The sequence below is a fragment of the Solanum lycopersicum genome, chromosome 1 (genome assembly GCF_036512215.1).
Source record: "Solanum lycopersicum chromosome 1, SLM_r2.1".
NCBI lineage: Eukaryota > Viridiplantae > Streptophyta > Magnoliopsida > Solanales > Solanaceae > Solanum > Solanum lycopersicum.
Window position 1 is genome coordinate 92,329,354 of NC_090800.1, and position 14,277 is coordinate 92,343,630.

Here is a 14,277-nt window from a genome sequence, read left to right on the forward strand (position 1 = left end):
ATTGACTTTTGAAAAGCACAACGTGACAAATAAAATAGACAAGAAGAGTAGTTTTTTATGCATTTATTTTTAGTTCCTTTTTAACCGCAATGACTATCTTAGGTGAAAATAGAATTTCAAAAACTTAATTACGAATAAAGCCTATGACATAAAGTTTTTTTTTGGAAACGTCATCGCCACTATAAATAAGTTTCAACAATTAATATAAAAAAAGTGTAATCTTTATATGGATATGGTTATTAAAATTTCTTAGACCGAATGTTTATATATACCACACAAATGAATATAAGGTATGTGTTTATACATATAAATATATCACCTAACCATAATTAATTTTATTAATACATATATTCACTACATTAAACGACTTAATTAAATTTGAAACCTAACAATCCTAACTTAACAATGTAATCTTGACCTAAAAGCAGCATCAATAAACAAGAAATATGGTTCAACTTTTCTCGAAATTGAAGCCCAATACTGTGTGTGTTTGATCCAATTTGAAATGATTGAAATTTGAAAATGACCAAACGTAGCTGAGGAAATTGCTTTTCTCCTATTTTATTCTCAATTATATATACTCCCATAAAAATAAATAATTTCTATCCTAAAAATGTTATTCTTTCTGTTCGATTAGATTTGTCACGTTACATTTTAAGAGAATTAATTGATTAATTTTTTAAGCTAATTTGAATTAGATTAATACAAAAGATCAATATTAGATGTTAGAAAAATCATACGAAAAAATACTATAAGTTGCAATTGTACGTTCTCATACTAATATAATTAAAAATATATATTTTAAAATGTTGATCAAAAGTATATATCATTTAACTTAAAAAATATAACAAGTAAAAGTTAAAAAAGTGAATATAAGAAAAACATAATACTCATTAATTAATATTATTAATGCAAATTATTTTAGAAGTAAAAACTAACCTTTTAATATTATATTTAAGATACACTGTCAAAAAAAAAATATAAATTCCATTACTACTAAATTTAGCTCAATCACTAAATGACTGATTTGTAGTACTGGTAACTTTCCTTAAAACACAATTTTTAAAAAAGAAATAGCCGTTAATAATTTTAATTTCATTTCATTTAAATACACTTCTCTTAATCTTTTAATTAAATTATAATTCCATTAAAGATCTTTGCTTAAATTTTCTTTCTTCACAAACAATAGATTCACAAAATCTTTGTACAAAATAATAATAATAATAATAATGAGTTCCACACGTTGTGCAGCTTGCAAACAATTAAGAAGAAAATGCCCTTCAAATTGTATATTTTTACCATATTTTCCTCCAAATAATCCTCAAAGATTTCTATATGTTCATAGAATCTATGGTGCTAGTAATGTTGGAAAAATGCTCCAGGTATAAATATTATATTAATCTTATAAGAATCTAATTAATTTCTAATAGCTCCAAATATTTTTTTTAACTAGTAATATTAATTTTTTTTTTTTTGTATAAAATTGTAGCAAGTAGAAGAGCATCAACGTGGAGATGTAGCAGACTCATTGTATTATGAAGCATATTGCAGAATTAAAAATCCTGTTTATGGTTGTGTTGGAATTATTACTGTTTTACATGAAGAGATTTACCATGTACAATGCCAATTGGCTAAAGTACAAGCTCAAATTGACTTACTCTATCAAAATGGACTTTATACTCTCGATCCTTCATTTTACTAGCTAACTTGAACTTGTTACGTAGATTATTTTTTCTTTTTTCTTTTTAGCCATTTATGGGAATGTATTTACGAATTTTCTCTTTTTGACTTAGTATTCTGAATTTATTTTAGACTCTGACTAGTAATTTGTATTCTTTCTATACATTCAACGGACTTGAGCTTTTGTTTTTCTTTCTTTGAAGAGTAAAAAATGGAGTCTTGAATTTCAATTGATTGTGATTGCATTTTGCTAACAACAACCACCTTTTTGAGACATTCAGACAAAACTAATGAATTGGTTCTTATTTTTGAAAACGTTATACTCTTTATCGTCAAAAAGTAAAAGGAAAAAGTGATGAAATTACTATAAAGTTTTATCAGTCAAAAAGTTAGTGTGTCTGTGAGACCATCATATGAATTTCCAAACTCCTTAACTTTTTGTTTACATCCTTAATTTTTAGTTTTGTTTCTTTATTCGACGAAAGTTCCTTGTTTGTGATTCTATAGTAAATAAATAATAGTCCCTTTGGATGATTTAAAATTTGATTATTTTTAGTTTTTAAAATTGTTTGGCAAAATTAGAAGTTATTTGAAATAAGTTTAAAATGTTTTTTAAGATAAAAGTTAAAAAATCAAAAGCAACTCTCTTATTATTTTTTATTTAATGACTTAAAAATTATTTAAATTGGACTTTTTTTAAACTTGAAAGCTAATTTTTAAAAAGTCAATCCAAATGAGGCTCTAACTCAAAGGATACATCAATTTTTGACGAAAATAAATTAAAGGATATATGAGTTTTTTTAATGGCACTATGTAACGTGAATTTAAATTAGTTTGAACATGTAAGTCGATACGCTCACTATCAGGTGGTATTTCAATCAATTAACTAATCTAAATCTTAAATTAGCTAACACTGATAAATTAATAAAGCATATTCCAAATAATTGGGGCTTCTTTACGAAAAGGTTGTCATAATGACACACACTTCATTCCTATATGAACATACATAGTTTTTTCAATAAAGAGCCTCTCGACAAAGAAAATAAATGGAAATTGAAAGAGACTTAAAAATGGAATTAAAAAATAGAGTAAAAAAGGAGAAGCAAAACATCAATAATAGAATAAGTGATTGTGAACCAAACAAATACACACACCACACATCCCCTTCAAGATGTAAATAATTTACAGAAAAAGACATGAAGAATTGTACATATGTATTATGTGGAAAAGGAAGCAACGACGATAGTGGAAAGAGTAAAAATGTAGAATATCACGTAAAATGTTTGCATAGATATATACTAATATATATAATATATATGTCGATTTTTCCTATTCTATACAAATTTACGTGTTCATTTATTCTGTTATAACACACATTTAAAATATATATATATATAGCCATTTTAAAAACACATTTACCTAAATAAGAAGACAACAAAGAAACGAATAATTGTGCATATGCATTTTGTGGAAAAGGAAGCAACGACGATAGTGGGAAGTGTAATAAATAAAAGAGGTCCATATCATAATAAAATAATCGTACTGGTTGGATAAAAGAAAACAAAAGAAAAGCACATATAGCTACCCCACTAAACTCAAAATGATGTTACTCCTACATATAATGTTCTTCTAAAAAATAAAATAATATCATCACACAATAATACATAAATATAACTTTTATAAGTATTACTTAAATTTGTATAAAATTAAATAAAAAAACATATTCATCATCATGACAATTATGTATACCATGTGGCTTCCTACATATATTATGCTATATAGGACATATGTGTCTACTAATTCAATTTAATTTAAGTTTAAGTATCTATTTGTGCACATTCAAAATTGAATGACATAGTTATCCGTTGAAGCCAAATAAGGATCATGTTTATATATTATGCCATATATTTAACTACTCAAATGTCCGAATTGAATTACGTCAAATAAATATGGCCTCCAATTCCTATAATAGCTAATAATATGTTGACCTTCGACACAGTATTCCTTTATAAGAAAATATAGAATAAAAAAAGGTGTTTTAACTAAATTATTCTTCATAGAAAATATGAGGAAAAAAGGGACTTCTTAGGGGTTATATAATCCCTAAATGAGTACAAATTTGAAAAGATAAAGTTAAAAACGTTTGATTATGTTAAATGATATTTATTTGAATCAAGATTAAAGATAACTTATGGACTTGGTTAGTGCAATTTATCATTATTAAATAATTTAATAAAGTAAAAAAATATTTAATTATAGTTAAGTTTTTATTTTTATTTGTTCATTATATCAAAAATATATTTTAACTTTTAACTGTTTAGGCATGTCTTAATTTTTTTTTTCACGATTATCTTTATATTAATTGCTCATTCCAAATTATTTTCAAGTTCATTAAAAACTCTACGCTACTCCTTATCATGCACTTCATTTATTATTCTTTATGTGTATAAAGTTTATTGTGGACAAATAAAAATAACTAAAAAAAAATTATCTTTCAATGTAATTGGATATAAATATTAATATGAATACACATTTATAATTTGCGATGCTAAAGTTATTGATGTATTTCGCTTTCGATGATCAGTGGATCACTCACTATCTAAATTAATTTTTCGGAATTTCACTCGGTGAGTGTGAACCAAATTAAAATGTCTTTCAATTTATAAGACACGTACATAAAAGAATACTATATGTAACGAATAAATTGTTGACGTTGATATCCATTATTTATGGAAAAGCTTGTCTTTCATATTCTTAAGTTTTGCTATTTTTCTTCCTTTAATTTGTTGACCAAAATTAGTTTTTTTCAATAAATAACTTCTTAGAAGGTTGTCCAAACACACAAATAGGATTGTAATTTTAATTTGACTGTCCATAGAAGATAAGAAAATTTCTTGGTAAATGACGTTTTTACTTTTCCAAAATTAAAATGATATTTTCAGTTGGTCATCGATTCAACCTGATATTTACATTGAGGTTGATTAAATTTAAATTTAAATCAAAAAATTTTATATCAAAAATTAAAATACTTTTTTTACAGCAATTTTATGATAAAAACTCTATTACAATCTTTATTGGTGTCGGGTGCGACTCCCTACTGGATAATCATGGAAACTCTACTTTTCAAAGTTAAGTCCATATTTAATTCGAGCATAATATTTAGTAATCGTCTAATTAATGCCTATTTGCTTAAAATGAGTACTATTTAACTAATTAATTAATGAATATCCATCTAGATAATGTATAATATAATTGGAAATCATAAGATCATATAATAGATGCACATTTGCATGCTTGAGATTTCTGCTACCTAAAAAGTTCAATGCCCTATTAAAATATTGTTAGTATTTCTTCTCTTTTCCAGTCATTAAATAATTGTTTGGAATTATAGCTTTTTGTTCCGATAAAACTTACTTGCATCGAATATTTATGTCAAATTAATATATACATGTCATGTGTTTAAATTTATAATTTATTTTATTTAACTTTAATTAATTTACATCGCCTAATAAAACAACTAAATTAATTTGATAAAACAATCACTGCGAATAAATTTTTTCCCAATTCATTCGTCTATAATTTTATCGCTCCACTTGCCAAATAAGTATATTATTTAATCATTATTATTACTACAGAGAAGTAATTAAAAAATGTGGCCGGTGGATCTATTATTATTATTATTATTATTATTTTAACATCTCATACTTGTGTATTTATGTTTTTTTTTTCCCGCATTCTTAGAAAATACGCTAACAAGTTCATGTGTCAAATTACTTGGACTTGATTAATGTTATTTAATGTTCGAATTATTCTCCATATTCCTATAAGTTAAATTATTTACATTTATACTCCATATTTTCCAATCACAATTCTTAATACTCCTTCGGGTCCATATCATATAGTGATCTTAGCTTTATAAATTAGGTGGTACTACCTCACCCGTTCATATTAATTGTTATATTTTTCATCAAAAGTCAAGTTAATTCGTTTTAAAAATTAATTTAGATTAAATCAACTCCATATGTTATATTTAAATGATAGAACAATTCTGTCAATCGTAAATTTATTAAAAAATTATACTTTAAAAGGTTGTTTGGTGTCAAATAGTTATCGCTTCATTTGTTATTTGGTTGACAAGTCCAGGATAACTTATTCTGTGATTAACAATTAGTACGGTGGATAAGTTATCCCCTCCTTTGAGTGGTATAGTAATTCCGGAATGACTTAATCAGGGATAAAATAAGTAAATGACATAAATATCTCTCTCAATCCTTTTGTTACATCACTTTGTACTTTGTGAATCAAGGAATTATTCTTAAAATTTATTATTTTGAATACAACAAACAAAATACTCAACAAAAAAATAATCCCATCATAATTTATTGTGTCATAATTGATCCCATCATAACTTAAATTAAAACTAAAAGACCCCTAAATACATATAAATATTCACATAATTTGACTTTTAAAAATAAATCGTGACAACTAATATTAAGGGAAAAGAAAATATCAATAATTGCTAAAAACACCATATGATATAGACACGAGTACTTTTTCTGATATTCACAACTTAATAGTTGAGCTTGATTAGCGGTCAAAACCGAGTCACTGAATATTCCCAAAATGCCCTCCACTTCTATATAAACCACAACTCCTTCACTGCCAATTCCTCCACTCAACATACTCTGTTTTCCCCTGTTTTTTTTTTCTGTAAAAAAAACAAAAAAACAGTTGAAATGGGTATCTGTACATCTTCACCATTGATGACAAAACAAAATGGAAGCATAATGAATTTGCCAGTTACTAAAGTAGCCATGGTGATTCAGATGAACGGAAAACTTCAAGAATTCCGGCAACCCATTACCGCCGGCGATATCCTTATCCAAAATCCTGATTTCTTCCTTTGTAGCTCAGAAGCCATGAATGTCGATTCATTAGTTCCTCAATTAGCCAAAGATGAAATCTTGCAGCTTGGTCAGCTTTATTTTCTTTTGCCGGTTTCTAAATTACAAACCCCACTTTCACTTCAAGATATGTGTTTACTTGCTGTTAAAGCAAGCACAGCTCTTAATGACTATTGTAATTTGTCCAATATAGTAACAAGAAAATTCAAGAAAATGCACGATTGTCATATTAAGAATTTGAACCTGAGACCTCAAGTTTACGAGTCACCTTTACCTCTACAATAGTAAAAGTTCTTCTTTCCGGATTCAAAATTTATATATGCGTCTTGACCAAGGATATATGTCGGTGAAAAATTATATGTAATTTTCTTCGATTTAGTCATTTGGTATTTGTAACTCACTTGTATTGGCTTGTTTAGGTAAGCACGCTAAGGAAAAGTGCTTCCTTATCGAGAAATTTATCATCTCTAAGATTTATTTTGAATTATTTAGTTAGAGATCTACGTGTTTGGTATTAATTAATAGCATTTAGTTCTGTATATGTTGAAATAGAATGGATGGTAGGCATTTCCACATGTCCTACATGTATATTGTAACACAAATGCATGTTTATTTTTTACTAATATTTTGTTCGTTTATTTTTATTTGTTATATTTATACTTGATATATTAATTGAAAAAATAATATCATATTATTTTTTATATAATTAATTTTTAATTTTAAATTATAAAATAATTTAGAGAATAAGTAATTCATGCTAAGAGTAAAATATAGAATAACTTTTCTTAATATTTAAAAAATTAAAAATTTATTTTAAAAATAATAGATAAGTAAAAGCGAAAAGACTAGTACCATTCATATTGAAATTGCAAAGGAGATTCCCAGAAAAAGAAGTACTCCTGGTTTTTATATAGGAAGTTCCCATTTCTTGCAAAATAGTACTGATTAAGCAGTTACCGCATGATGGGTACTAGAATTTGAAAGTTTAACTAATTTTGGGAATTGAAGTTCAATTAATAATGTATTGCTTTTACATAGCTTATTAATAGCTTCCAGCTTTGAGTGAAAGCGATTCCACACCAACATAAATTGCGATGGAGTGATAGAGTATGATTGCGATGGAGTGATAAATACTCTGTACTCCTTAACAAAATGTCTACACTTAAAAGTCCCTTGTATATATCCATGTGCATAAACTACAGTATAAATTGGCAATTGCAAAACAAGAAGGGCACAAGAAAGTGCAACAGCCAACAAAATGATCTTTCTTGGTTCTGTAGAAAAACAGGAAAAATAACAGTAAATCTTGTAATTTCAACTCAATAATTGGATATCATGTGCTTTTGTCTGTAGGAAGTTGCTGTGATATAATTGAAAAAAAGTCTTCAAATTTCAGGTGAGCCAAAACATGAATGTGCAACAATCCTGTCCCTTCATTTAATAAAACACCAACTTGTTTATTCAATCCATTCGTGCAGACATTATAGTAGTGAACTAAGTTGGCAAATCTACAGCAGATCTATCAAGGGACACACGCATCATACGAAAAGACAAAAACCTTAACTCACAACTCACTACCATGTATTTTCCCAGGTCACCAATTTTCTTAAATATTGTAGGATAACATAGCTCGCGAGTAGGATCCATTTTAAAATAAAGAAAAAACACATAACAAACTCATTTGACAATTGAAAAAGAAAATCATAATCGCACAAGTGGAGTCCAAAGAGGACAGAGTATATCCATGTAGTTTCAATAGACCCTCGACTCAAGTAAAGGATATCAAATCAGGTATACAGGGCACAATGAGAGAGATGGGAAATTTATTTTCTGACTGAACTTTTCTCTAGCTAAGACAAATTACATTGTCAGGCCACACAGAGTTAATAGAGTCAAAAACTTAAAGTGGGATTTACACAAAAAGAAGACAGAAAAAGGAACAACCTTTCATCCACAGCCATAATTTACATCTGGAGTAGCCACAACCGATTCAAATGGAATCTCAACTCTCTCTTTCACGACGCACTGAGTTTCACCATTTTCAACCACGGGGACTTTGCTGTTTGCCACCTGTTGAAACAAGTTCGAAACATTGATCTGATTATCCCGTTTCTTTATCTGAGGCTCGAACCCAGCCAAAGTCAAGACAGATATTACACCAACAACTGTGAGTGCTGTCTTAGCTGCTGCACTGAGGAAGAATTTAACCATTCTTAATGGGCTTTTAGGCTCAGATCTTTCATGGTTAGCGTCATCGACATCTTTCCTGGAATTGTGGTTGTGGCTACCAGTTACTCCATTTTGAGTGAGTTTCCGTGCAGATGGCAAGTGTACCCCATAACCCTTGTCTGACACCAGGGTACGAGAAGGTCTGCTAGGGTAAGGAGGAAGTAGAAGATCATTGTTGTCTTCAACTGTTTCAGAAACAAAAGCAATTGCCTCGTGTATGACTTGGTAATCTTTGCCTTCATACCCTTTCAGTGTCTGGAGCAATTTTTCTTGACTATAACCTATCTCAGCCAGCGCTGCTTCTTTTTCATACCATTGTTGTTCTTGTAGTGCCTGAAACATTAGAAATAAATGGCAATGAGGTATAAGCTTCAATAGAGGGGGACAACATAATTGAAATGCATAAATCTGAAAACAAAAGGAATGTCATAAAAGCCTTGTTGTATATTTCATGTAAAAACAGAGAGCAAGATAATAACAGCAACAGCTTCAGAGAATGAGGTCCATGATCTCAGGGCAGGTAATTGGGACAAGGATTTTCACTAAGTTGCCCAGAGATACTGTTTTCCGGAAGAGGCATAAGCAATTCAATCCTAAGGGAATAAGAATATACTTCAGCATTGGGATAATTGACTTTTGACAAGACGAAATCTAATTTACTCATAGATACTATTGGAAGAGTACCAAGCAAAAAAATACTGCTGATTTAGAATATTGGACTACAGTGTGTTTGAAACAAATTGGAAGACCATCTTTTTACATGTAAGTACCAACTTCATTTAAAGAATTTTCATGAAGATAGGCTAGTAGATGTTTGTCATGAAAATACTGCTGCTTTAGAATAGGGAGAACAGCCTTTCAGTTTTACTGTGACTAGTAATGAGTGACACTAGTCATTTACTAAATGCAAATGAATGTCTTTAACAGGAAAATAAATCCCATAAAGTTGACACATCGTTTTACTTGTAAAGACCAGAGGCACCTTGTCACTTTTCATGAAATGAAGATATCAAAACAAGTTCATCCGTTGAACAATGATTAATCTTGTTTCAGTATTAATTCTAAAGCTTATAAATGGCATTGCAATGACTGGAGCAGGATTGACTAACGTGATTACTGAATCAAAAGTTTAACCCTGCACTTAGAGATTACGGTGCAAAGTTTTCCCTCTGCAGGACATCACAACCAAGCACGCTCTACAGCCCCAAGCCCAATATGCCACATCCAAGAGATAATTTAAGCATAACAATCATTTAAATTAACATGAAGATTTTTCAAACAAACATCAAACTCTATGATGAAAGACAAATGATGACCCATTTAGGATGTGGCATTCTTATTCCGGAAACAAAATGTAATCCTTCTTGCAACATGATACAGTCACTTTCCAGTTGACTATACATAGTATCTGCAACAGACACTTAGCAACAGATCTTAGCTTGCACATTAGATAGGAACAACATCACTTGAAACACACGCCTCCACGACAAAGTGACATAGGAATTCCTGTCTGATTGATCAATATTTTGCCGACACATTACACTCAGAAGCTACTTAATTAAACCTTGGATAATAATCTTTCAGCAATTTAAAAGTAACATGAAAAGAACATTTGTAATGAGAAATATCACAGCTGGAACTCTTGTTAAGTAGTTGGGGAAAACTTTTCAAAACACTCGATCAATTTTCAGCTGTGTCAAATGGATTATGGGGTTTCACACTGAGATTTCCATTTCTCTTATTAGAATAGCATGATTGGTCTCGTTTATGAAACGACGTCTAAAATCAGGTATCTATGTGACCTACAAAGAGACTGCTAGCGCTAGGAATCAGCATTCACATCATTGATGGAATCAATTTAAAGCAGTCAACAATTTTAGGGGAAGGTCGTTCAGGTAAGTTATATTTCAGGGGATTAGTGAGTAGTAAAAAGTAGCACCTCAGAATCTTTAGCTTCAAAGAGAGATGAGAAAATCACAATATAAGTAATAATATCCAGGTTCACTTGCACTACATAGGCAAAGGTTCTATTCCCATCCAAAGCTACATTCTCCTACCCCTTTACCCTCTCCTCTGTATGCCCTTCATCGCTTGTATACGGAAGTAATCAAAGACAAAAGATTTGTCACTCAAATCTCAACTGGATTGCTTTTAAGGGTGCTAAGAACGTTATCCAAATTATTTTCCACAAAAAGAAGAAGAAGAATTTAATCCAAATTAAGGTTGGTCAGGATTTGAGCTCCGATTTGTCTTGCAATATACAGACATAGTCAGACACTTCATTTCACAAAAAAGTAGATTCAAAGACTACCATTTAACATTTGACCACGGTCCTTGAACTCAAAGTTGCATACAGTAGTCAATAGTCTGCTCAGGTAACAACGTAAACATCTTTACTCTCATCTAAACCTCATGTAAACTTTAAACCCCCTAAGTCCCACTTATCTCACTCAAGAATTTGAAAACGGCTGGTTCCACTTAACTTGACAACATTTAAAATGACTTCATGGTACATGGAGTAGATGTATATACATTATGGACACAACAAAGTTCACAAAATGTACGAACACACCCTAACAGTAGTAAATAACAGTAACGTGCAAGTTGCAACAACATTTAAGCCCCAAGGCTTTGGTCTAGTGGTAAGAGTGCAGTCATAATGTGGGCTGGATTTAGGCGCACATCACGGTTCAAATTCTGCTATTGTGCCAGAAATAAGAACTCTAATACTTGATTGGGAAAGGGTAGAGGCACGGGCCCATCATTTACGGAGTTTTGAACCAGGATTTCTCAGTCATCAGCATGAATGTATATGGTAATGTGCAACAGCTTTAGAGATCAGATATATAACTGAATGTCAAATCCTGAAAATTCTACACATTTCATTGAAACTGAAGAATGCACATGATAGTTTATCGAAACAGAGAGCTTTTCATCCATTCCAGTCAAGAAGACTTTTATTCACTTTGTGAACAAATCTAAACTGCGTTAAATCCATCTAATTCACCATTACACATTTGCTTAATCTCACCGAAGAAAATTCAATACAGATATCCAAATGCAGGTTTCCATCCAGAAAAAATAACAGAAGGTTAACCATCAAATTTGTATCCCAACTTCAACTCTAAAAACTTTAAACATATTTCTCCCTAACGCGCAATAAAAGCATCAACAAGAGAACAACATAACCACTCATCACACAGAGGAAAAATTCCTAAAGCAAATATGTTCATAGCACAATAGGTATACCAGACTACAGAGCTCAGTTGGTTGGCTTACATCTTGTTGGTGAGGGTTCGATTCCCCGCATTGTAATCCCCTCCCATTTCCCCTTCCCTACCGCCAATATTGAAAAAAAGAGACTACAGAAACCCCATCAAAAAAGTCGATGCAAGTAAGTTAAGAAAATCAAACAAAGCTTCTAGCAACTACTCATTAAGGTTAAACCCTAGATTAGGCGCCGCCTTTCTTATCAAATCAAGAAAAGTAAAAATTTTGTAAAATTCTGTAGCATATAGAAAACAACTACAACCCCTCAATCTCAAACTAATTAGAGTCAGTCAGCAATACATAAAATCTTCTAAAATCACACATTTACCCAAAAAGGGGAAAAATTCCAAGTTTCAAAATTGAAGTAGAACAAGTATCAAGAAGAGACCTGCAAAGAAGACACTTGGGCTTCAAGTGATTCAAGAGCATCCTTAATCTTCAACAAGCAATCCACTGCTTCATCATCACCCTCATGGGTTTTCTCATCTGGGTCTTCTCCATTTCCAGATTCCACTTCATCTTTCTTAGATGCTTTGTGAATACAATTCGTTATCTCTACCCTCAGTTCAGAGATTCTAGCCAGCACTAACCCTATTCTATCTTCATCCATAACTTAAAGATTCTTGATTTCTGGATACTGCAAATTGAAAATCTTGAATTTTGCGCAAATGGGGTTTCTGTAATGAGGACAAAGAAGTGGCAAGAAAGTGACAAAAGAAAAAAGAAGCAGCGAAATACAAGTGATTGTGGTGCTTTCTTGAAACTAAAGAGATGACATTAGAGCTTCTTCTTTTTTTTCTTTTTTTCCCTATATAAACCCTTTTAACAAAACAAATTTCTAATTGTTGGTTTTGTCCTTTTACTCGAAACTTAGGGCCCGTTTGGACATAATTTTTTCAAATAATATTTGGAAAAAATTTGGTAAATAATGTTTGTCCATATAATTTGTCATTATTTGGTAAATATTTTTGGCAAATATCCCAAATTTCCAAATACTAGTTTTTTCTAGTATTTGGGCCAAATATTATTATTTGGGATATTTTAAAAATTAAAATTTTACCCCAATCTTTTATCTTTTACAAAAACACTCTCTCTAGTATTTGCTTGCGTTGTATTACATCATTTTTTACGTGAACACCAAAATAGTGATGAAATATTTAGTGAATATTAAATAATGATATGATTGTTGATGAAAATTATTAAAAATTGGCTTTAGGTAACAAAGTCATGTACTTTATCTACTTCACGATGTATGGAATAATTCTTGTTGCACTCACTCCAAATTACCACATTGCTTCAGTGTCATAGACATTATTTGTTATTGTTGTAACTAACATTCAATTGACTTGTAATACAAACTTTTAGTTAGTTTTGATAGTTTTTAAAACTTGTGTGTATAAATCATATTTTTCTAAAAAGGTGAAATATATTTCCCAAATTTCATGGCCAAACACATGGTGAAATTTCACCCAAATTTTCACTCAAATAATATTTGCCAAGAATATTTGGAAATCTATGACCAAACGCTAGCTAATATATCTCCAACAAACCTTTGATTTTCGAAAATTATTTTTGTGGTCCTAAATCACTGTTGCTATTTGTTTGGGGTTATAATTAATGAAAATAATGATAATACTTGAAGCTTGTTACTTCAACTTTATTAGTTTTATTTTTCATTAACTATTTGTTTAGCCTCAAAATGTTTATGAGGTCACACAAAAAATCAACTAATTTAAATTATATTTAATTTTTTGAAAATGTGGATGTATGGAAGGTAATGTAATAATTAATTTTTGGGGTGCGAGCAGGTTCAAGACCTAGTTTAATATGATATCGTGGGCTTTATCCCAGGAGTGAGGAGGAGGTTCTGGAGCTGATCTCAATTGGTCTAACAAGTCCTTGGTTCGACTAACTATTGACTGGTTCAATAATTGACTATAGTTCTTTCTGCATTTGCCACGTATCTGGTTAAATAGTCTTTAATATATTTCAACCAATATATGAAAGGAGTCTCTGATCAGATTTAATTGTCTTCACTCACCTCTCGGCAAGTTATCCTTCATATTTTTTCACATTTAACTGAGACTTCTTAAATCTGAAAGGATTATAGTTAAAAGATAATACAAACACCAAATAATTTAAATATAAAAGAAATAATAGTTAAAAGATAATAAAAACACCTAATAATTTAAAT

At 30.1% G+C, this 14,277-nt stretch overlaps 2 protein-coding genes across 2 annotated transcripts; one reads left to right on the forward strand and one right to left on the reverse strand.

Moving 5' to 3' along the window:
- Positions 1 to 6,416: 6,416 nt before the first annotated feature.
- On the forward strand, positions 6,417 to 6,869 carry LOC101261073 (uncharacterized). The gene has a single exon (XM_004230802.5). The coding sequence runs from the start codon at positions 6,417 to 6,419 to the stop codon at positions 6,867 to 6,869; it is 453 nt and encodes a 150-aa protein (XP_004230850.1).
- A 1,530-nt stretch (positions 6,870 to 8,399) lies between these two features.
- Positions 8,400 to 12,918, reverse strand: LOC101261370 (plastid division protein PDV2). Its single transcript, XM_004230803.5, has 2 exons — positions 12,472 to 12,918; positions 8,400 to 9,146 (listed from the first exon to the last, which is right to left on the reverse strand). The coding sequence occupies exons 1-2, from the start codon at positions 12,691 to 12,693 to the stop codon at positions 8,532 to 8,534; spliced, it is 837 nt and encodes a 278-aa protein (XP_004230851.1). The 5' UTR covers positions 12,694 to 12,918; the 3' UTR covers positions 8,400 to 8,531.
- Positions 12,919 to 14,277: the final 1,359 nt, after the last annotated feature.